The following is a 24,933-nucleotide window of genomic DNA, read 5'->3' on the forward strand; positions in this document are numbered from 1 at the left end:
CTGTGTCTGAGCTCCGCTCGCCTTCAGTACGTGCTTTCGGGGGAGGGAAGAGGAGAATTGGGGGGGAAGGCTTTTACCCCCTTTTAAAAAGTAGGAACATGGGATGTGCATTAGGCTTTCTTCTCCGGAGAGTATTTCTGCGTTTCGCCTCTCACAGCTGTCCCTCGACGCACGAACACCCCGCACCCCTCCCCACGCATTCCTGCACAAACCCCTTTTGTTCACTGCCCTCAGCCAATATACAGGCAGCAACAGCAGCCCAGATGTTCCCTATCAAACTCAGAGCCATGCCAACAAACTTTGGCACACATGAAAGTGTGCTGAGGAATGGGCCTCCGCAAATACCATTTCCACCCCCCCCCCACCCTCCCATTCCTGCAAGTATTTTTAAATGTTAATGGCTTCCACGCTGCGACAGCCAGTGGGGGGCTGCCAAGCCAGGCTCCGGGGGCGTCTGGCAAATTAGCGGTTCAGGTATCCCCGGCGCCTTGTCGGGGCTGTGCTAACCTCGAGCCCCTACCCCGTGTTTTCCCCGATGGCTTTCCAAGGACGGGGCTGAGCTGGTGGTGTTTTCCCATGGGCGATGCTCTTTGGAGGCAGCGACTCGCAGCCCAGCCCGCGGGGGGAATGCAGACGATGCTTTGGGGAGATTTGCTGTAAATCTGTTTTCTCCTAGCACTGTCAGGGCTGGTTTGTGAGGACCTAGAAAAGCATAGTTAAAGATGCTGTGTGGGCTGAGTGGCCCCTTTAGGCTTGGCTTTGTCACAAACCCAGTGCTTGGTAGGTGTGTGGAAGAGTGAGTTGGGTTTTTGGCTGGTGTGGATGGAGTTTTTCATCATTTCTGTCTCAACATCTTCCCTGCAGGCGATTCCCACTGCCATCATTCAGCTGTGAGCCCTGGGTCATGGTGCAGATGGGGCGGACTGGGAACCGAAGAACAGCTTGGCCAGGACTCAGCACTACGAACCAGAATCGGGATGGCTTTGGCCATGAGCAGGTGGGTGAGTGCACAAGTGAAAACCTTCCTCTGTCTGTATGAGCAACAAATCTACTTCTGCTGTACAATCTTGAGGCTGCGCATGTATGTGCTTCAATGGAAGAGCTCCCTGTCGCCCCGTGGTGTATAAACGTGGTTAAAAGCTGCTGCGGGCAGGAGCTGCCACCTCTACATGCTCCTGTGCAGGTTTAGCTCTGGCCCTCACTGCAGGTATTTCTCCTCCCACCTCAAATGACAGAGCCATGTCTCACCTCTCCAGCTCCACCACTGAACCCCATGCAGTCTGTGCCAGATTTGGTGCCCACTGCCCTGACTGGGGAGAGATGGGCTCGGGCAGGAGATGGCAAATGCTGCCCCTCACGCAAGCTTGCTGAAGCAAGCAAAGGTCACTTCTGCTAGAAGATCCATTCTCATGTAATTTAAACAAAAGCAGCCCATTTGCTTCAGCACCAGGACTCTTCAAAGAGAGCCTGAACCCCCTTTTTTCCATCCACTATAATGGCAGCAATGTATTTTTTTCACTCCTCTCTCACATTGTAAAGACTGAAGCATTTTTGCTCAAATTCAAAAAAAAAAAAAAAAAAAAAAAAAATCCCATCTGGATGAAGACCAGACCTTGTGAAGTTTCCACAGAGGGTGGTGAACCTCTCTCCCCAGCAGTGGACTTATCTGAGATCATCTCCTCAAGGAGTGCGCCAAGATTTCCATACTGGAAAAAGACCCTTCTCGGAGGGTTTTGCACAAGAAGGGATGGCACGAGCCATTGCACGGTGAATTTAGCTAAGAGAGGAGGAGGCAGCAGACAATGTCCCGGGGGAGGGAGAACAGCTACATTTCCAGCCCGGGGTTGAACGGACATGAAGCAATGATTGTGGAGAGGTTCAGAGAAACAACCAGATGTGCATGCGATAGCCAGGACTGCGGAAGGGAGAGAAAATGGGTTTGCACAATCCAAGTGCAGGAGTCAGTTTTGGCTACAAAGACGTGCCCTGATGGGCAGCAACAACAGCTGCTGTGGAGGGGCCTGACTGGGTGAACTGGGCAGCATACTGGACTGGATGAGGGCAGGGGGTGTTTTCAGAGACACCCCGCCAACACCAGGGTTGTGCCTCTTGCAGTGGTGACAGTGACCCTCAACAGACAAAGTCAGCTGCACCCTCTGTATCCTTGTCCTGGCCATGGACCTTGGAAAATAAATGTAACCTTGGACAAAAGGTTAAGATAAAGAGGTAGCAGAAGAAAAATGGTCTGAGCTGATGAAAGCCCCCTCCTTGGGGGGAGAGAGAAGGGGGAAAAGAGATTGTGGTTATATTTTTACAAAGGATTTGTAGGGGCTATTTCTAGAAAGTGGGAGAAATTGAGCAACATTCCCTGGTCCCCTTCATTAAGGAGGGAAGGCAGCACACTGAATTTGCCATTAAAATAGTAATAATAATAAAAAAAACCCCATAGCCCCTAAATTATCCTATTTAAAAATAAAATAAAATAAAAAATTAAGAGGTAGTTGCCATTTCACATGTGGTCTGGTTTAAATCCTGGGACCAATGTGGCCCCTGAGATCTAACCTGTTGGAGTAGATCCCCGCTGTGTTCAAAGGCGATGGCGAACCCTTGAATTTGCTTTCAAACTTGGGCTGGGGTTGCTAAGGTTTTTGAAGCCCTGAGCAAGTTTGGGAAGATCTCTTTTCATGACCAAGCAGTCTGTGGGAAAAATATATTGGTAGATTTGCATGAAGGGAACAGTTTGGGATGTGAGGCAAGTCTCTCCAGATGCTTGCTGGATTGTTTTGTGGCTTATGCAGAAAGTCTGCAATCTTTGCGGCTTTATATAAAACCTGGAGGACAAAGGTCTTCTCTGTAAGCGCAGACACAGTCAGATTCCCCCAAAGGAGGCTGATTTCAACAGTTGATCTTCATTTAACACTCCCAAGCCAGATGAAAAATTGCAGACTGAATCTGACCATGTGTACTTACGAGGGTTTTCTAGTTGCTGGTGCACAGGTGTTGCTACAGGGAGGATGCAGACATACCCTGATATATGCTGGCTAAATAATCCTGCTTTTCTGAGCTGGACAGTCCATACTGGATTAAAACGTAATGCTGGCTTGTTCTCAAAACTCAGGATATTTGTTTGTCCTCTTTGGTTCATCTTCAGTTTCTCTGTTTATGAGTGCATTGCTACACTGAGCACGCGGACAGGGATTGCAGAGCCTTTTCTCCTGCTAGGAGAGGAATCTGGAAACAATTACAAGCTGCTCGTGCTTAATCACTCGGGTAAATCTTAAATGCCTCTCTTAATATTTTGCAGGACTGAAGATGGCATCTGAATGTTTGTGGTACGCAGGTTACACGGCAGAGCACATAGACTTTGAGAGTTTTGCTCTGTGCACGTTTCAGGGGTGGCTGATCCTGAGGACCCCACAGCTTCTCTGAAATTCAGGTACAATTTCAAAGAAAACCTAAAATGCAAGGGAAAAAAAACCCAACCAAGTATTTGCTTGATATTTGTGCAAATTGTCAGCTCAGTCATGTTCTTATGAACCTTTGCCGAACTGAACTGGAAAAGAGTATTAAATTAGTTTAAAAAAAAAACAAAAAAAACCCCCAAAAAACCCCAACTAAAAAACCCAACTAAGTCCCCTGTGAAAACGAAGGCAACGAAAATAACTCACAAATCTGGGCTGAAGTCAGTCAATGACAAGACAAAACAATAGAAGTTCTTTCTTTCCTTAAATATTGAAATGTTTCACTTCAGCATTTTCAGGCTGAAGCAGTTTGCTTTACTGAAGATCATTTAGTTTGAAGCCTTCTTTTTTTTTTTTCCCCTGTTCATTTTCAAATGGACTAAATTTAAAAGGAAGAGAGTTGTGGGTTTTAGTTCTTTTTTTTTAAAGACTAGTCAGTCTCCAAGCAAACCAGAACATTTTGTTACTGGTCAAGCAAAACGGTTTTCGCTGACCCAAAATGAAATGACCTTTTCTCATTATATTAAGTCTTTCCTCTTCAGCTCAGCTCCAAAACCAGAATTTTCCACCAGTAGAAGAAACCAGTCATCCTTTTTTTCACCTTACTGCTGCAGCAGTAAAAGTCTAATTTTGGTTGGCCCTGTTTTAATCAGAGCTTGCTTTACTAACCTATCCATTTATTGCAGGCTGAGATCTGTGTGATATCAGTGTTTGTAGCCAGGGTGTGGTACAGATCGCTCTCCAACTATCTCGAATACCTCATCAAAGCACTGCTAAGCCTCTTTGGCCGTCAGCCTGCTTATTTACAGTCTTTATAGCTACAGCTCAAACCCTGTGAGTGACACTGACGCTTGGAAATCTTCATTAGTACGTGGCCCTAGTAAGCCTTGTGGGTGTCAGTTGGGTGTGCGGTCACGACAGTATTGAAAAAAACTAAAGAAAACACTCTCCTCCCAGAGAAACTGCTGAAAAATATCTTCTACACGAACATTGTGAAAGGCAGCTACCAACTGACGGCTGACTTTCCAAAGCCATGAAAGGAAGTTGCCTGCTAAGGCCTCAGTGAGAGCCAAGCACTCTGCAACTCAGCAATCCTTTGAAAACCTCCTCCCAGACCCACCCTCGGTGAGTAACAGTTCACTAAGAACACCTATAAACACAGGGGGTTTCGCATCTCTTTTTGTGCTTGCTGCAGAGAGAAAGCATCAACATTTTGTGAACTTTATTGCAGGAAAGATGCAACATTTCATCTTAAAGACTTCCAAATTGTAGCACGCTTTATCTGTGGGGTGGCAAGTGGCCGAGGCTGCATGTGGAAGCAGAAGACCATCCCTCGAAGCTCAGTGAGTGCTCGAGAGCTGGCTGGGCACAGGACATGGTGCACCACAGGTAGCGTTCATTCCAGGTGATGCTGGAGTGCTGCACACAAAATTGGCCATGCTATCTCAAGAGCACTGGTTTATGGTGCTGAGGATAACCTGGCTGACTTGGGCTCCCCTAATCTCTTGTCGTGGCTGCAGCGCAGTACCAGGCAGCTGAGGGGACAGTGAGGTCGTAACCCTCCACATCTGTCTGTTGTAGCTTAAATGTTTGCAGGATGGGCAGGTGAAGCAAGCTAGTGCGTGTCCTGAAGAGCCTGCAGCTTGCTGGTCTCCAAATGGGTTCCTTTGCTGTGGGAGGTGCTTGGTTGTTCTTCCTTAATATTTGTGTTACAGACACCTCCAGAGACCCTGAATGAGGAGGAGGCGGTGGTGCTCTGGACAAGACTCCATGGAGAAATGTCCAATATCTTACTGCAAGGATACAGAAAAGGTGAGGGGATGGCTTGTTTTGCAAATAGGCAGGTGTTGTCACACATCTTCCTTTGGCACTGAATACGTGACCTGACCTGGTTGTCCCTTCAGCCACCTGGGCTGAAAACAAGCTAAAACAGTGTAAACTAATTCAGCCCTATGTCTTCATCATGAGTGGCAGCATTTCTGGGGTACCTTGTGGGGATGCCACAGGATGGGAGCAGGGTCCCATGTCACTCCTTGAGGGTCACCAGCATTTCACTTGCAGAAGGGAGTTGTCTCATCTCAACTTGCTGAGTTGCAGCAGCGTTGAGCTGGGAGAGGTGAGAGGACAGCATCCTCCAGCACATGGCTTGCATAGCTGGAAAGAGACACATGAACTGGCACTAGCACACGTTGGACTCAGCTGTCACATTGGAGGTATTTGGCACATTATGGTAATAAAGTGATCTTCACATCATATAATACTCTACTGCAAATACATATTACAAGCACTGCTGGCTCTTGGGTTTGGCAACCATCTGTCCTTCTGTCTTGCCATGAAAAGATGATGATTTCCCACACAGACATTTGCAGAGGTGGCAGGACCTACACAGCTGGCTGGCACCAAAAGTGGTACAGCTGGTGGTGCAGATGTGCATGCCCATGAGAAGGGTGATGGGGCCATGACAGCAGTGGGAAGAGGTGGGACTGGTGTGGGAAGCATCACAGTCATAGGAACAAGACTGGAAGAGGTGTCAGGAGCTGGCCAGTTCTCAGCTGGGAGCCAGCACACCCCGATGGGATGTGCATTATCTCAAATGGGCCAACAAAAATGATTCAGCAAAGCAAGGTCAAAAATGTTGCACAGCAGCCTGCAAGCCTGCACCCGTGGGGTGTCTGTGGGTCCCCACCTCCTCTAGAACCTGTGTGGGGATCCACACACCCCAAATCACCAAAAACTCATCTTGGCCATCTCATTGTCCCAGAGCTGCATTGACCTTTCCTCTGCCTTGTCCAACAGATGTTTATTGTTAAAAATACCTGGTGATGGAGCCTCCATGGTGGTCTTAAGTCAATTCTCTCCACGTTTTGCTGCCCTAACTGCTGGGAAGCCACTCTGTATCTGAGCCTTGGTCTCGCTTTCTTCTTCAGCTATCCAACATGGATGCTGAAAACATAACCCTTGCCTCTTCACAGCTGCGTTTTATATATTTAAAGACTATTATCATGTCTTCTCCCCTACACTTCTCTCCCATCCAGACTAAACAACTGCAGTTCATTCACTTGAGCATGTAACAACAATAAGTTTGTTTGATGAAAATTCAATTTGTTTAGCACAGTGGTTCTAATCACTCATGTTATGCCAAAGATAACAAACATTTAGCAAATTTCTCTTCAAATCTCTAGCTTTATCAACTGTTTTGACAGTTAGATTATAATTTTTACACAAATGGTTAGATGTAAAGCAATTGCTTTCTAATTTTTCTATATAAATGTTTGAATTACAAGTTTTACATTGAGCAATGCAATTAAAAGCACTATAGAACTGTCATGAAATATTTAACTTGGGTTTTAAAAAGTATTCTTTAAAAGATATTTTAAAACTATTTAGAAAGTATCTTTTTAAAGTCATTAGCTGCAAAAATAATTCTTAAGCTATATGAAAATATATGTCAATAATTGCTCATTTCCACTTGTTTTATTGCTCAGCTCTGGTTTTGCCATCCAAAGTGGTAAATTTATAATCTTCAGGATATTTCTGGTCAGGATTAATTTTATTTTATTTTACCAGCTTTTTTCTTAAGGTGCCTTTTTTAGCCAGCTTTTAATCCTGTTGAGATTTTTTTTCATGCAAATGTTTTAAGATGAGGAATTACTACGGAATATTTTTGTCTGTACAGAAAATCTGTCTTAAATAGTCTCAGTGAGGAAAGAAAGACAGACCCCCAAAATATCAGTAAGAATTTTAATTTTTTTTAAAAAGAAAACATTCATACTGCATGCTGAGCTTCCTTTCAGTTCAGATTTTATTTTCTGAAAGCTGAACTTAAGGAAAATGCTCAAAAGTTGAAACAAGAAATCATGGGGTGGGGGCCTTAAAAGCTGAGATGTTTTGAGGCTCAGTTTCAAAGCAAACATATCACTGTAATGAGAAGTGTCCTGGAAAAACACGCCTCTCTCCCCACCCAGCTCTGCTTGTCACCAGCCCTGCTCGGGATGCATAGAGGAGTGGGTTTAGCCCCTGCGTGGTGTGGAGCCTCTGTGCCTGTGGGACCAACTCTCCCCCCAGTTTGACTGCTGACAGCCCCGGGCACCCTTGGGAAGAAAAAAGCAGGTCTACAGGTCTTGATGGGCAATTTGCAGCCCACTGGAGTCCATGGCAAAAATCATACTGATTTCTGTAGCCCTGCACTGTCTCGTCATATGCCATGCCTCTGGCTCTATTGAGATGTTTTAGTTTGGTCGAGCCCCACTGGTGCCATAGACAGCCCTACAGCATCCTGCAAGGAAAGAAGAGATATCTGCTAGGAGCCCTGCTAGGACATGTCCCCTCTTTTGCTGGGATTTGAGAAGTAAAATTTGGACCTTTTAAAGTAAAACAGCTGTGGCTTCAAACCAGGCCTTAGCCCAGGGGTCAAGAGATTACCCTGAAGGTCTCTGTGAAAGGTAACTCAGAGGAAGCAAGGTCACAGCCTTAAACTTGCTGCGTAAGAGTCTGCCTCTTCACTGGAAAATGTATAAAGATCCACAAATCAAAAGATGTTGAAAAACATTGGTTTGTATGGTTTTAAAAAGCAGGTTTCCAATGTTGGTTTTTTCACTCGGTAGCTCTTTAGATAAGTGGATTTTTTGTTTCCCTCTAAGAAATTCTTACAAACCAAAAGACTGCCTTGGTCCCAGAAATGACACTGCTGACTTAACCCCACTTACTGGCTGGTTAAGGGGAACAGAAACTGGAGAGACAGAATACTACTGTATTTTTTAATTCAGTTTTCTCACCTCACTCCAGAATGAGAATAATCCATTTTGCAGTGGAAACACTATTTCCATTAGATATACCTGCATTTTTTTATAAATCCTCAAGCCAGCCCATTTTAGTGCGGATGGTAACTGCAGGACAACGCTAGGGCTGTGTTGTCCTGGTGTTACAGGGGTTTGAATCGCTGGCTACGGTTTTGCATCCGGAATAAAGCAGCCAAGGGGCAGAGTAAAACACACAGCACTCACTGTTAACCTCCTCCAGAGCTGAGGTGCTGTAACACCGTTATATATCTCGTTGCACTCAGAGCCCCAGCTTGCTGTGGGCTGAGCTCTGGGTTCCAAATGCAGCTATGGCCTCGAGCACCTGGTTAGGAGAAGGCTGGTGCTGAGCCAGGCATCCTGGCACTTCCCTGGCTCTGCCCAGTAAGGCCCTATTAAAGAACAGGGCGTTAGCACATGGTTGAGGTTAAAGACATTCTCGTATGCTGTTTTGGATCTGGGCCTGGGGGCCAGGCTCAGCCAAGCTAATTTCCACCTTGGTTTCTGTGTCTGGTGTTTCCTAATGGACAACTCTCAACCTTCAGGGTATTTAACCAGTAAAAAAACCCCACTGCACACAGAGACCAGTATTGATACAAGGCTTGAGGCAGAATCTAATTCACCACCCACTGAAAAATGGGCAAAACTAGATTGCTTTTAATGGGCTGTAGAGAAGTTATAGCTCCGTACACGGGTGTTTGCAGCCTCAACACCTGAAGTGCCCTCTTGCTTTCAGTGCCATGCTAAGAAATTAAATTACTCATCTCAGGCTTGGAAGCTGCCTGGACAGTTCAGCAGAGGATTCAGCGAAAGAAACTTTCATAGCAGAGATGTCAAAATCATCCTTTAAAGGACAAATTAAACCATGAGTTATTCTCAAAAGGCAGGACTTGATCCTTGCTCACACAGTGCCATGGCTCATCTGGACACGGTCATTCTTCCTAAGCCAGCCTGTGTTATGCTCTGGTACAAGATGGGATAGTATTAACGTGCATACAGTTTGATAGATTTTTTCATTAGAAAGAGAAATAAATGGATTTAGGAATTTTTGCCTCTGTTTCTTTCAGGATGGTTTTTCCCGGGGTCTCTTGCATTATATGTCAAAGTCCTTGGGAGCTCACAACAGGGTCTGAAACACAAGCCAAAGTGGAACTGTCCTTCCCTATACACGTCTTTCCCTGTCTCACATTAGGGCCCAGTCTTTAACTGGGAGAGTGTTCTTTTGTGTGTTACTGTGACAGTGCAGAGAGTGGTGAGCAGAATCAGGTTAAAAACATACATCTAAGTCAGGGAGTCCCTTGCTGGAAGAGCTTATTTGGCTCTTAAAAACCCCAAAAGTTTTCAGTACGAACTAAACCGATGCAAATTGAAGTTATGTCCTAGTACAAATTGTATCTGTCCTGGGTTGAAATGTCATGTGAGGTCTGACCCTGAGGTCTGACCTGGAGCGTCCAATTTGCCAGCCATTGATGACACTTCCACACTGATTTGGGAATTGCACAAGAAAGGATGTTTTTGTGATCTGTTGGTGCTTCCTGCTTCTAGAGCCAGCAGACTCCAGGTCAATTAGACCAACAGAAAATGGATGCAGCAGTCATGGAGGTCTCCAGGCCTGATAGCAAGACAGCAGCTCTTGAAGCACAAAAAGATACAGGACTCAAATCCATCCCCAGATGTAAAAGAAAGGTTTGCATTGTTGCTTGGGATGGTGTTCCAGGGGATGGAAAAGAAGGTTTCTATTTTCTCTTCATCTGGCCTTGTCCAGCCTGTGTTGTAGCAACGTTTGCTTGGAAAACACTTTATTCCTAGGTGGCAAATATTCAGTGCCATGTTATGCTCAAAGGACTTCAATCAGCCACAGAACACAGCTAGCCTCCGTTTTCTAAATCTGCTGTTGGTAAATGCCCCGTGAAATGACTTCACTGCGTTATAATTGTTCCTGGAGAAAACTGGCCCAACGGCTGGTAATTAAACCTTTGGCTGATGGAAACTGTTAAAATGGATTGCTGCTTTGCCTATAGCGTTATAGTTAACAACTCCAAAGTCTTTATACTTTTTCTATAAAACACGTGGGAGTTTTATGCCTGGAATATCTGAGGCAATAAAGTGAATATGGTGCTTCATTTTTGTTTGTAGCATTAAAACTTGGAAGAGAAGAAAGAACTAAGGTTCAAGAATGAGATCTGGCATTTGTACTTCACAAAGCACATTCGGTTCATATCTGTGGGTTCAGTACCGCCCATTACAGTGATTTAGATACCAGGGCAGATTTAGATTCCCAAATCCTGTATAGGCATCTAAAAGTGAATTAGGTGCCTACACCTTTTTGTGGGGCTGGCCAATGCTGATTCACTGTAAAATTCAAGCTGACACCTGGTTCTGCTGTCTGGACTCCCTGGAGTTTGAGAGCATTTGAGTCAAGGTTGGATTATGGTTCTCATTCAGATCTCTTCTGTGGCTGGTCAAGTTTCCTGCAGGAAGCCGTAATCCCATCTGGGCATCCTTCTGCATCCCTCAGCCCCCAGACTCACCCAGGAAGGACCTCCCAGTCAGCGCCGACAGAATCAAGATAACCACGCTCCCCTTCTCCTCTGCTGGATGCCCGTGATGCTTCCACTCGGTATCAAGGCCTACAGCTAAGCAGTGGGTGAAAAACTGTAGCACTTCTGTTCCCTGAAGGTACTCAGCCAAATCCGATCAGAAACACTTAACGCCTGCCAGTGAGTGGCAGTTCAGGACCGCTTCTCCTCTGACCGGGGCTGGTATTTATGGGACGCGTTAGTCACGCAGGAGCTGTTAAAAGTGCTGCTGCGATAAATTGCAAAGTCATATGTGGTCATCGAGTTATGAGTTTGCTCTGGGAGACAGCAATACTTCAGAGCTTGCCTAATCCCTTACAGATTGGAAACGGGGAGGGATGTGGTTAGGCACTGAAAACGTCCTCGTTTTATTGCCAATGATGTATTATTTAAGCCTCCAGTCCCCTGGACTGCTTCAGCTAAGCCTGGGGCTTGTGCCCTTGTGTTCCAGCCGGCTTTCTCCCGGTGGGAGGTAAGCTCGTCTGCAAGACCTCTGATAGGCTTAAAGCAGCCACAAGAGTTTGGGCTGGATGGAAAAAAACGCATGTTTTCATGGCTACTGAGAGAATATTGCTGTATGATGCAGGATCTTTTCAGTTTATACCTAAGGATCGAAGTATGCACGTGCATCCTTGCGCGTAATGGCCAAAGCAGACCTTCAGAAACATCTGTATGGGCAAAATACTACTTTTCCTTGCTGATTTCCCCACTGTTAACTTATTAAACCTCATCAGCACCTAGCTGTGCACATGTCCCTGCCTCATAGCTCCCTTACTACACAGGTCCCAAACACGTGCTCTGTACGCCCTGCAAACGCAGCTCCAGATGCGCCGGAGCAGGCATTTCGCCTTCTCTTCTACATACCTAATGACAAACTATAAATGACCAAGGGGTCGTGGTGATGCTCCTTGAAGCTTGCTTTATTTGGGAGCGGCTGCTCCTCTTCATTTACGCCTAATTAGCTGGGACTGGCTGAGCTCTTTACGGCATTACATTCTTCGGAGCCCCTGGGATGCGCCCCATGCAGCTCACCGCGCACGGCAGAGCTGCCCACGCCGTGTGCCGAGCCCGCGGCAGCCCTGCTGCACGGCCAGCCTTCCCTGCAGCCCCTCTGCCGCGCCAGGAGCACCGCGGACGTGACTGCCCGGCGGACCCACCGACGGGGCGCTGGGCCTGCCCGCCCGCTGAGGAGCCCTGGCGGGGCCCGGCAGCCGGAGGCGGCCCGCGGCCTCCGCGCCCTGTCCCCTCCGGAGCCCGGCGACCCTCCCCGCCAGGGGCCGGCCCCGCTCTGTCCTGCTCAAGACCCGCTCCCCCCGCCCGCGGCCTACCCCTCCCCGTCTCCTCCGGGCGCCATCTTCCCCGCCCCGCCGCCGCCGCCGCGTTGCCGTGGAGGCGCGAGGCCCCCCCGGCGCGGCCGGCCGGGGCTGTCCGCGGCGTTTGCCTGCGGCGAGCGGGCGGCGGTGGCGGGGCAGCCTCGGGCCCTGCCTGCCGCGGCGCCCCGTCAGCGGAAGGAGGAAGGAAGCGCCATGGCCGAGGCCTGGGCTGGCTTCTCGCAGGAGGAGCTGCGGCGCCTGCGGGGCCAGCGCCCAGGTACGGACCGCGACCGGGCTCTGGGCGGGGGCCGGGGCTCGGGACCGGGCCGGCCGCAGCGCCCGCCCCGGTTGGCGGGGGGCAGCGGGCCCGGGAGCGGCGCGGAGGAGCCTCCGGGCCCTCGGCACCCCGTCAGCCCCCGCAGCCGCACCTACATCCCTTCGTCCCCTCAGCCTCCCCGTGCCCTCAGCCCCCTGCGTCCACATCTCTGTCCATCCTCTCAGCTCATCCGATCCATCCTCGTATCAAACACGTCAGCTTCTCCAGGCAGCCCCTCGTTTCCCCCAGCCAGTCCCTCGGCCCCTCCCGTCCGGGCCCCATCTCTCACTGCTCCCCTCAGTCTCCCATCCAGCCCATCTGTCTCTCCACCCGCAACTTCTTTGTCACATTTCCAGACTCTCCAGCCCCTTGTTCTGCAGCCACATCTGCCTGTCCGCTAGCCCGGTCGTGTTTCCAGCCTCCTCTTTGCCCATCTGTCACCTTGTTCTTCCCCATTCTTCACTTTACAAACCCCCAGTTTGCCCACCAGGCTGCCTGGCACCCTTTTTTAGCCCTAGATCTCTCTCTCCGTGAGTCCCTCAGGAGTTGCCTCACTCCTATCTATGGCTCCTCCTTTAGTCCCACAGTCCAGGCCCCTTATTCCTCCCTGTCCTCATTTCGGATGCTTACATCCTTCAAAACTCCCGATTTTTAGGCTAACAAAACATTCCCAGGTTCCTGGGTTTTCCCCCACATTGCCTTCCCTTGACACCCTGGCGTGTCTTTTCCTTATGTTGGTTTTGCACCAGTTTGCTTGCCCGGAAAAGCTAATTCACAGAGTCTGTCTTTGCTCTTAAGATTTGGTTTTAATCCTGTTTCTCCCTCTCATCCATTGATAGATTTGTATGAACCCTTGGAGCAGCAGCATCGCCCCCACACTGTGAATAAAAGTCGGAAGCAATTGCAACGAGAAAAAGCCCTCCAGCAGCAATGTCAAAAGCTGGGACTGCAGGGTGGAGCAGCCTCTGTTCCTCCTGAGCAGTTGCTTTCTGTACCAAAACACAAGCCTTGTCATCCTCAGCAGCCCGTGCCACCGCCTCATCCTCCTTCAGCAGTAGATGAAAAGCAAAATGACAACCGAGACCAGCAGAAGGAAGTGACACCGGTAGATCCCTGTAATGGCAGTGACAATGGCCAGACCCGCCCTGCAAAGCCGAACTCCAAAGTGGAGAAAAAGAAAGTGGAATTGTTAGTAAGTCGGTAAAATCAGAGGATGGGTTTTATTATTTTGTATTGATTCATTCTTTGGTTGTGAAGTAAAGTGAACTTTTCTGTATCTAATAGGAAGGTTTGAGAGATCATGTTTGCTTCCTCTGCATTGAACCTTTGTTTTTCATCTCTAGTTGGGTTCAGCCTGATTCAGGACCAAATTCTGTAGCGTAATCCTTGCAGATATGCGCCGTGCTGTCATCAGATAATTTCCTATGGCAGTGGGACTGTACATCATAAAGCGCCCAAGTTGCAGGACTGTCTTAATGGTTTATGAAGACTTAATCTCACCATACTGCTGTGCAGACAAGTCAGCAGCCACAACAAAAAGCCCTTTTTGGAGTAGATACGCTGTGATTTGTGTAACTTTGTGTTCCCCTTTACAATATTGCTGCAGATTTGTTAATGCCAAAAGTGTTGGTAAGGAGATAAAATGTGAGGTTTTAAGCAGTTCTCTAGCTTTTATGATTCAAGATAATACTAATCTCAAGGCTCTCATCCTGTGCATCAGCCCACAGTGGGGTGCCTGTCTCCCTCAGAAGCATCAAACATACATGTGAGAGGGAGAAAGGAAAAAGTAGTGAACTTGGCTCCCTGGGAGTCTGACTGAATGTGGCAATTACTTAGTTCATCATCCAGAATTCAGATAGTAGCCTATAAAAGAAAGCTGCTGTCTAAATGCTAGAGAGGGCAGGCATTTCCAATATGAGAAGTTGCTTGTTTTCACCTCTTCACGTTTGTTTTCCCATCTGTATCCAAGTGCTAGTTTTCTTTATTTTTTCCTCAGCGGCCAAAGCAAAGTGTGAGGGGCAAAATGATTAATTCTTTTTCTAGGGCATATGGTTTATTTTTTAAATGCTTTAACAGTGCTGCTCCAGCCTTGAGTTCCTATGCAGGTCCAAACTTTTCTGCCCAATATAACCAACAAACACTAGCTGGCCACCAAACTTCCATGCATTATTTGTGTTCCCCCAGAACAGGGATCAGCAGCTTTCCAAGTGTGGTGTGCCAGACCCTATCTCTGGTTAGATCTGTCTGTAGGATCTCAGAGGGGACTGAAGGTGTTTCCTGCTGGAGAGGCAGGACTGTGGCAGTCAGCAGCACTTGTGTGGAGGAGCACCCTCCACTCAAATTCAAAACTCAAAAGGATCTGGGAGTTTTTGTTTTGCAGAGATGTGCCTTGAGAGGCTGCAGCTGCTGGCCATGCTGCCTGCCATTTACCTGCCTGGCTCCTAGCTGGGATTACCTACCTGCAGATGGCTGTCCCTTCACGAGAACAGCAGCACTTTGAAAAGCAGTGCCAAATTCCTCCTGTGGGTGCAGCTCACCACTAGTACTGGCTGTTCAGCTCCTTCCTGGTGGTGAAAAGTACAGACAGTATTTGACTGGGGAGGATAGCTCAAGGTTTACAGAGAAGTTTTTCACTCTGGGGGGAGGAAATGACATTTAGCTGCAACAATCACCTCCTGAATCTGCTGAACTCGTCTCAGCCTGTGCACTTGAATTTAAATCTTATTAAAAATATTTCTCTATATGACGTTTTAGGAATAGGGTGATGAGGAGAAGTCTGAAGATATATTCTTGTGCAGAAATGGTTGTTAAGATTAACATGGCTGAGTTACTCGGGTATTTTTAAGCTAAGTTATTTTTAAGCTGAGACTTCTTCAGAGAGGGCATGAAGAATACAACAGAGTGGAAAAGCAGCAGAGCAGTTTTTGTTACTCCTTAATCTTGCCCAGTTGTGTTGACAGAGGTTGTCCCCTCTCACCTGAGACTTTGCCTTCCATCCTCTGGGGCTGGTTATATCTCTTAGTAGATGTAGCCCAGGAAATGGTACCTGTATAACTCCTTCCTAGTGGTGAAAGTGAATTCTTGTTCTTCCTTGTGGCTCATTTTCATTGTAACTTTTACCAGCCTTTCATTTGTATCAGTTTAATTGTTTGGGGGCTGTATTGTAAAGCAGACCTGTGAAAGGATCCTTTTTATGGAAAAAACATTTCCAAAAAAGAGGCTGTGTTGGCAGACTGAACAGATGGGGACTTGTAGCAGCCAGTAAGAAACTTGAAACTGCTTCTACCTAGTGGGGAAGCACATCCTTTAAATGAAAAATTCCATACATTTCTGAAAAAGTGCTCTATGCTCTTTCTTCCAGCAAAGCAGAATTAACCAGCAGCTTACTTGTTTATGAAGATTTTTGTTGTGATCAGCAGATTTCATCTGGAAATGTTTTATTGGTCTGAATGACTTCTTGCAGATGATTCTTCTTTCCTCAGAACTGAAACCTTCTTATTGTTCCTTTGACACTTTTAGTTTGTTCCAGGAAATATGATGGTGAATATTTGTGTCATTTGGGGTACAAGGAGAGATATGAACCTTCTATTAATTTTGATCTTTTTGTCAATGAGCAGGCAGGAAAAATCACGATGGGAAATCCTCCAGCAAGAGCAGCGGCTGATAGAAGAGAAGAATAAACGCAAGAAGGCACTCCTGGCCAAAGCTATTGCTGAGAGGTAAGGGGCTATGCTGCGGCCTGGACTGAGGCTGAGGAAGGGATTACTTTTCATCTGCAACCAGTTGCCCATCTTCTATTTAAGTCTCACTTTTTCCTCCTCTCTGTGCTCTGTATGTACTGCTCCACAAGTGAGCAGCTGTGATCGACATTTCCCTTTGATGAGAAGTGCTGGCTAAGAAGTTGCAACTAAGCTTTTCACACTTCCAAAGCTGCAGCTCTGTGTGCAGATGGAAAACTTATTACACAATTCAAGAATTAGCTGAAGTCCTTGTGCCTGTTAGTGAAGGCATGTTTGGAAGTTGGGGTGCTTGGATGCCTATCCCTGTTGTGTTCCTGATTTGTTTTGACTGGATTTAAGGAAAGCTTATTTGATTCCAAACCTATGAAGGGAAATTATAGCTACTTCTGTTTGGGCTTTTGACTCTTACTAGTACGTGAAAGTGTTGAAAAGAGAAGATGATCAACTTTAAGTTTAAGAAGGTACTGTTTTACCACTGGCTGATTAGAAATTATAAAAATTCACAGGTTCTCACAGATGTTATCTCTTGCTCTTCAGGTGACCAGACTTTAAGGCATTGTACAGTGTTGTCCACCAAGATAGTTTAAGACTACGGGGACGGCAGGGATTGTAGGAAAGTATGTTGGAGCAGCTGATGACACTAGATCAAGGAAGGAGATGCAAAGCTTTCACGGTCACAGTGCTCTCCCAGACATGTATTATGGTCTGCCCATCAAAGCTCTGGAGTAGCACAGGTGAACATAGCTGGTACTGTGCAGAACGTTCTCTTTGAGGTTCTGAAGATTTTGTTTTGCTTTGCCCGGCAGAGATAAAACACAAGTAGATTTGATCTGAGTCACTGTAGGACAGCAAACGAGGGTGTGACCACCAGGCTGGGTTCTTCCTTCTAGAAGCAGAGGGGAGAGAAGAGGACTTGGAAGGTGATAGCTAGGGAGTTATGTCTGACGTTCAAAGGCCTTCTTCAGGCTCTAAGCAATACTACAGGAGTCTGTTTCTCTCCACCTGCTTTAGCTGGTCTAATGAGAGATGGTGTCACTGCCTACACACCTAGTCTTGCTATCAAGTTCCTGCTTTGGGGTGTAAAGCAGTGGCTGAAAAGCATGGCTTTGCTGGTGGTGGTGAATGACAGTAAAGTGACCTGGTGTAAAAGCTTGTTGAAGGTTGCTTGGGAGTGAAATCCATCAACGCTTGCTGCCCTTAGCAACATTTAGTTTTCAGAACTAAGGAATGAATAGGCTAAGTTGAAAAAGGTTACATAAGGCTTGATTGAAATCCTTTGTGTTTGATGTAAAAGTTTCCATTGACTTCATTGGGATTTGGCTAGGCCTTTTGGGAATAATTTTACAAAATGGAAATCAAGCTTAGGTTAGGTGACTTTTTGGCCCCTACTAACTGGGCTTCTTTGAAAGGGGATATTTGCAGGGCTAAGTACCCTTCCCCCTCTCGCTCCCCCCCAAGCCATTTCCTGTTTCCTTACACTGAGAACTACTTAGATACAGCAGCTTCTTGTGTGTTTCCACAGTGAAGAAACACAATCCATTTTAGGCACTTTGATTATAGTCATTACGTAATTTTGCCGTAGTCTTTTAATAGCAGGCATTTTAGATCCCTCTGGATATTAAAAAAGATCAAAAGTCTTAAATCCTAAAGGAGAAACCTTCTGAATAGCTCTTAAGGAAGTTAGTTGCTCTGCAAATGAAATGGGGCCCATTATGTCAAGAAGAGAGGCTTGAAAAGAAAAAAAAAAAGCATCTTCCTTTTGCAGATCCAAAAGAACTCAAGCTGAAACAGTGAAACTAAAACGGATTCAGAAAGAGTTACAAGCTCTGGATGACATGGTATCTGCTGACATTGGCATCCTGCGGAACCGCATTGATCAGGCCAGCTTGGACTACTCCTATGCCCGGTAAGCGACAGACAGGGAGCAGGGAATAGCCCTGCCTGAATGGAGGGAGAAAATGCTGCTTCCTGTCACTGAAGCAGTAATGGAGTTAATGTCATTGTAATAATGTATAGTTAAAGCGGTGACAGTCTGGGGGGGGCTTTCAAATCTTGAGGTAGAAGCATGCTTTTTATTTCCTAATTTTTCCCTTGGAATCTGGAAACTGAAGTAGGTTTTCTGACTGCAGACTGTGCTTTCCAGCTTTGTGCTGTCACGAGACATACTTACTGCTTTAACTGTGCAGTTGTCCGTAAGCCCTGCTTTATTGTTTCAAGGTTGTTTATTTCTTCTCAGGGGGAAAGAGTTTTTTTAAAAGTCCTAAAATTAAAGTCCTTTTCAGGGAAACTTGCTTGTTGATGACAGCTCTGGTCTTGTTGGAATCAATGGGACCAATTAAACTTAAAACATATAATACTGCTGAAGTGCTTTTGGAACTGGGACCAAAAATTGAAGGAAAGAGCAAGCTTTCACCCTTCACAATATGCCTTTAATCACTCTGGTTCTGATGAGTTCCTTAAATGCAAGAAATTAATCGGAACACCCTATTAGTTGTGGGTAAACCACAACTTCAGTAGATAAACATCAGCACGTTTATGTAGCCGTTTAATAAAATGGAACTGTTCGGTTGCGGTTTTTGGTTCACGATTCAATGTGTTAAATGTGTATTTCTCCTTATGACTTCTGCTATACGTTGACCACAGGCCAATAAACATGGTAATTAGTCTTTAAAAAAATAGCAGTGGTAGCTAAAAAATAAGGATTTCTTTTGTGTAATTATCATTTGAAATAGTTAAGATTAACTGTAGTTTCAGTAGCTGAGTGCATATGAATACAGAATTTCATATCCTCAAGAGGAAAAACATTTCAATGTATTTTAGGTTTAAGTCTGGTTTCTAAAACCATTAAATGCTCCTGGGAATTTCTTTAACAAAATTTTGTAATAATGTGTCTATTTGAAATGGTTAATGGCACAAGGGTTAATAACACAAGCGGCTCTGATATTTAGAAAGTAGTTTTTAATTGGAGATAACAAAAGGGGATGCTGGTAGGACAAAGGGGATAACTTTACAAAATACTTAATGACTTAGTAAGTCTTTCTGAGGGAGGGATTTGGAAATGTGAGTTAGATACTTCCAGTGTTGTAGTTTTTATGCATTACGAGCCAAAACTGATTAAGTGGTGCCTTTTTAAGCAATTTTTTAGTTCTTGCCTTACGTTTTAGGGCTAAAACACAAATAATTTCAGTGGGTCAAAAAGTGCGATATTAAATAGACGTGAGCACATACATAATTAGGGGCATTTGACAATTGCTGTGGAATGGAATTTTTGTAAATATGTTGTGAAGATTATGTGTGAATTCAGCCCAAATGTTTTAACTGTGCAGAAGTTTTCAGCATAGCATTAGTTCTTCCATTTCAGATACCTGACACAAGGAAATCTTGACTTTCTAGTGAGGGAAACTTAAGCAGGCATCTTCTGCCCACTGCAGACACAGCCTTTACAGCTGGATCAAAGTTTTGTGATTATTATATAAAGGAACATATTTGGCAAGGCTTTTCTATGTCTTATTTCTTCCTGTTTCCCTAAGCAAAGGATCTCTCCTTTTTGTTGCTTTGTTTTACCAGATATTTGAATCTGGTTTTATAAAACAGCTGGATTCTTTATTCAACCACCTTACTAATACTAGTTTTATGAATGCTCTGTAAGGTACATCGCGTAGTCATTCTGCAAAAGCTTTTGCATGTTCCCTTTCCTGGTGAGCAAGATTGCATCTATCTTTCTATTAATTAAATCAGAATTAATATACAGATTCACTGAATGTAGTGGAGGATGCATCACTAATGTGGACACCAACCATTAAAGTGCTAGATATCCCAGATGTGTTAACCTCAATAAATATTTGGAATATTTCCTTTTTGCTATATTTGTCATGACAGGAAGTGCAAATTGGCAGGAGGTGTGTGTCGGGGGGATGCTTACAATAAAATTCTACATCTGTTGCCATGCAGAAGTTGTGATCACTATTGATGTCATATGCTGTGTCAATCTGTGCTGCTCATGATTTTCTGAACATATATATGGGTGGCCAGAAGAGTACACTTCTAGACCAGATCCGAACGTAAATGTGTGTAGCACCATTGTAGCATCTGTATCTGTTGAGTGGATGGTTGGATTAAGTGTTTTGCAGTGTTTCAGTTCACTAGATAGGTGTTCACTAGAAGTGTGAAACCACTACAATTTCTGATGGTTTCTTTCTGCTGCTCGTGATACATATCTTAAAACAGGCAGTAAAAATGCTTGTTCATGATTCAATCTGTAGATTTCAGATGAGCAAATGAACTCTTGGAATACAGCAGCAGTGGAGGCTAATGTGTCAAGAGGAGAAGATTTGATCAATTCACACTTATTTTCTTCCCTTTTACTAATGTATCAGCATGTCGTGAATAGCTGGCATAATGCATTGCAGAGCACATTGCATTTCAGGGATGCTTAAAGTATCTGTCCATGTGTCAGATTGTAAAGTGCTTTGAGAATTAACCCACTAGAAATGATGATGATTTTGCAGGAAGCGGTATGATAAGGCTGAGTCGGAGTATGTGGCAGCCAAGCTGGACCTCCAACACAAGACGGAGATTAAGGAGCACCTCACGGAGCACCTGTGCACGATCATACAGCAGAATGAGCTCCGCAAGGCCAGGAAGCTGGAGGAGTTAATGCAGCAGCTGGAAGTGGAGGCAGATGAGGAAAATCTGGAACTTGAGATAGAGGTGGAGCGGATGCTGCAGCAGCAGGAGGCAGAAGCAGGGAGACAAGCCAGCCAGTCACACAGTCATGCTGGGACAGCTAAGGAAAACCCCACTCCCAGTGTTACAGCACGGGAGAGTGAGCATGCTAACCATGCTGTCGGTTCTCCTGCTATTTCTGAACAGTTGGTTCAGTCTCAAAACTCTGGTACCAAATCCCTCTCCAATATGGACAGCCAAACTCAAGCAGTAAATGTGACTCCAGGAAACTCCCCAGCTTGTTCTGGTACGTGACTACTATATTCAGATAAGTCAGCCGGTTATGGATGATATACTCTCTGCAGGCTTGCGTGCTGTATGTTATATCTGGGCTTCTGCGGTGCCAGTAATATGCACTTAATTTCTCTTTTCCTTTAATATTGTTTTCAAATGTTAAAGGCTCTTTTTTTCACAAGACTCCCATTTGGGGTTCACCATCTGTCATCACCATTCTGGTTTAAGTTCATGTTCTAATGCCCAGCTCTTCATGGGGCTTTGTATCTTCCTGAAACAGTGTACTTGGATGCGAACAGCGGGGTTTTTCCAAAGGCTTTCAGCATATTGATATCACAGATACCTGTTCCAAGCAGCGTGCAAGAGAGACATATCTACAGGAGAAAACATCACAACTTAGTCTGCTTCTGAACACATTCTGTCCCCTGACAACTGCAATGGGATGTTTGTCTTCCTTTGCATCCATAAGGGATTAGTTTTCAACGGTTGTTAATCCTGTGAAACCCAAGTGCTTACTTTAATTGTCTTCGTAGCTGATACTCTTTCCTGTACCTGCTTTAAAGGAAATTCACATATTGAGGCAAATTGCAAAGTCAGTTGTAGTATTTACTATTTATCACTTTGCCTATTTCTTTCAGGTAATGCTAGATCACACAAAGCTATACATTGATAACGTTATTATCTATGAAATCACAGCAGCTATGATTTAATAAAAATGATGGGTTACAGTTTAAAACATTGCAGAATATATGACATAGAAGTAGAAACACACAAAAGAGAGTGTGTAACAATTAAAGCTGTTCCATTACAAACATTTTTCTCTGTCATAGTTGCCTCAAAGTTCCAATAATTAGCCAGGGATCTTGTAATGAATAATCCCCACAGTATATTGGAAGTGAGCCCATTTTCATTAAATATTCAGTGCATTTTCTTGCCTGAAGACCGGGTTTGTACCCCACAAGAAGTTCAGCTGGTTTTCGCTGTTGCTGTTGAAAGGCTTTAAAAAGCTATTCCAGGTGGAGAAAGTCTCAGGAATTAAAATTAAGGACATAGGAAAACCTCCCATAGACCAACTGCAGCTGCAAACCGTGGGGACCGCATTCATAGTTAGGCGCTTTGTAACAGAGGAAGGCTGCTTCCATTGTGGAAATGGTTTCTGTAATACCTGACCTGAACATGTCAGTCAGAGTTTATGAATGAGTTACTGAAATGACACCATCAAGTATATAAATGGGACACTGATTGTCTTTATGGCTTTAATAGTGGAAAAACATGTCACTACATTTCATTTTTATTCTATTAATAAATCGGTGCATCTTCTACGCAGTGTGTTTACTTTCAGTTGTGATATCTGATACTATTACATGTATCCAAGACTGTTTTTCCACAGGAGGTGATAAATGACAGAATCAGATATGTCCTCTGGCAACTTTCTGCTGTGTGAAAGTAAAACCTCAAAAAAGGCTGTTCCAAAATACAAAAATGTATGAAGTAAGGACATGGCAGGATACAGCTTGGCAGAAATCTTTTCAGCTAAGTGTGGCCCAAGGCAGCAGTGGAAAATCTCTACTGGTGCCTCCCATACACAGGAGAAAGAGGGATAAATCTGTTCCTAGAGAAGCTGGTCATAATCAGAGCTGATTGAAGTTAGAAAACTCCAAAGTAACATTTGAGGTACGTATGAAGCGTTGCTCTGTTGTTGCTGATGCACTGCATTCCTTGTTATTTTGCTGGAAGACCTGGCCTAAAAGCTGAAGATTTGATTGTATTGTGAGAAAATTGTGACTGACTTCCTTTGCTCTATCTGCAGTTGCAGGACAGCTTGTAGCAACCTGATTATGGTTTTCAAAACTGGATACCAGTAAGTGTAATTATAATTTAATTCTACCATTCTTGTTTCCATCTTCTGCAGCTGTCCCCAGTTGCTCCTCAAGAGATTCTAAGTCCTAGTGTATAGGTCTGTTCCTCATTACAGTTCTATTCAGCTCATCAGGGGACATACAGAAGAGCATCTGACAGAAGAGTTGAATTGTAATGGTATTTACAGAAAGCACATGCATACCATTTTGCATAGAATTCGTGGTTCTCTAGTAGGCTAAAAAGTGGTTAAGATAGTCCTACTAATTGCACCTTTTTGTCACGGGTAAGATTATTGTTTGAACTCCTCAAACCAAAAAAGGCAAAAAATTGTAAGTCCAAAGATCTTTCTGACAACTGCTTAAGAATATGAGTTGCCTAGAAGGGAGTAAGTTTATATCCAACAAAATTACTTAAAAGCTGAAAAATTCTCATGTGCCATCCTGATAGTGCTGGTGCTGTTTCTGCCTGACAGGGAAGATGTTAGAGTCAGCAGTTTCTGTTCTCTTATAAGTCCTTCATCGAAGTTCTGGCCAGTTCTGTCTTTAACGTCTGAGCTTGCAAAATGAAGTGAACTGGCTGGAAGCCACATGAAACAGCCATATGAAATAACAATAGGCAGCCTAGCATTTAGTTGCTCTCTCTAGACAGGGAGCTCAAGAGTTAAATTGTTTGATCTGAGTTATGAAGCCTTTCTCTGACGTGTGATATAAACCACTACCATGGTGTCAGTTCCACTTTGGAAGTTCGCAAATGTTTTGATGGGTGCCAGTGTGCCGGTTTAACAGTCCCCCTATGCCGGAGCCAAGCAGTCCAGTCGTAATTGTAACAACATGTGTGCTGGTCAGAAATGCCAGGATATGATTTTGGTGCAACAAAAGAGTTGGGTTTTCTCCTTGTTTTTCCTTGAAGGAAAGAGAACAGTTGGAATTGAGGCTCTTCAAGCAAAAGCCACTTCTACCTTTGTAGTTGCTGATGCATCTTACGTTTGACTCTGCTGTCACTGGAGTGCAGTGAAGGCAGGTGTGCTGTCCACTCAGCTAGCATGTCATGTATCTTCAGAAAAATGGAAAAATTAGAGGTTCAGTATAGATCAGGAATGAGTGGGCAGATTTTTAAGTGAGAGCCTCTTGCGGTTAGAGGTAGAAGTCTGAATGTGAAGCATGCTGGGGTTGAACACCCATGGCAGTGAAAATAGAGCAATGCATGACATCCGACAGTAACTGCAGGGCTCATCACAGGGGACTTGCATTTTCCTGTGGCAATGTAGCTGTTTCGGTGTTGGCCCACTGCATTGCCATTATGGGAAGAAGTGGAAAACACCGATATATACCACTGTGTGAATATTACAAAGCACAATATAATTGCCCATGTTGCAGTTTGGCCAGGATGTTGGGATTAACACTCCCTCCTCTGTCAAGAAATGTTTAAATGAGCACAGATGGTCATGGCTCAGCCTGGGGTTCCCATGGATGTCTAGTGTGTGGTGTAAAACACTTGGACAATCCCCAATCTGATTGTATATCCAGCCAGATGAAGTTGGGCGCTCAAGAGGTTTCAGCTTAGGGTAGCTGTCTGGGGAGAGACTCAAGTTCTCTGTTAGCCATTCTTCTTCCTAATACCTTCTGCAATGCAGTGGAGTCTTCCCTTTGAGCCTAAACTGAATGAGGAAAAACTAGTAAGAGTGAAAAGTAGCAACTGGCCTAGTGGTTGGGGGTACTGTGTTTCCTGACTAGCTGTATTAAGAACATGCTAGAAAGGATTGCTTACGGCCCAGTTACCCTGTCCTGGGGAAGTTCTGGAGCCAAAGAGGCAGAGCACTATCGAATTGCCTCCCATGCTGGGATTTCCTCCGTTCTGCATTTTCTGCTTAGGACAGTAGGATCTATAGACTTTCTGTTCCTAACACACT

At 45.1% G+C, this 24,933-nt stretch overlaps 1 protein-coding gene and 1 long non-coding RNA gene across 3 annotated transcripts; one reads left to right on the plus strand and one right to left on the minus strand.

Annotated features, from left to right (window-relative positions):
• Positions 1-357: 357 nt before the first annotated feature.
• LOC138686475 (uncharacterized) lies at positions 358-12,189 on the minus strand. The gene is made up of 2 exons (XR_011325867.1): positions 10,789-12,189; positions 358-5,254 (listed from the first exon to the last, which is right to left on the minus strand). It is a non-coding gene; the product is annotated as an uncharacterized lncRNA (long non-coding RNA).
• A 90-nt stretch (positions 12,190-12,279) lies between these two features.
• Positions 12,280-22,486, plus strand: GORAB (golgin, RAB6 interacting). 2 transcript variants are annotated; one of them, XM_069789820.1, is made up of 5 exons: positions 12,280-12,426; positions 13,305-13,665; positions 16,083-16,184; positions 17,971-18,111; positions 20,714-22,486. In XM_069789820.1, the coding sequence occupies exons 1-5, from the start codon at positions 12,363-12,365 to the stop codon at positions 21,183-21,185; spliced, it is 1,140 nt and encodes a 379-aa protein (XP_069645921.1). In that variant the 5' UTR covers positions 12,280-12,362; the 3' UTR covers positions 21,186-22,486. The 2 variants fall into 2 exon arrangements, with proteins under 2 accessions (XP_069645921.1, XP_069645922.1); XM_069789821.1 differs by having other exon boundaries at positions 13,305-13,653.
• Positions 22,487-24,933: the final 2,447 nt, after the last annotated feature.

Source organism: Haliaeetus albicilla, chromosome 8 (genome assembly GCF_947461875.1).
Source record: "Haliaeetus albicilla chromosome 8, bHalAlb1.1, whole genome shotgun sequence".
Classification (NCBI taxonomy): Eukaryota; Metazoa; Chordata; class Aves; order Accipitriformes; family Accipitridae; genus Haliaeetus; species Haliaeetus albicilla.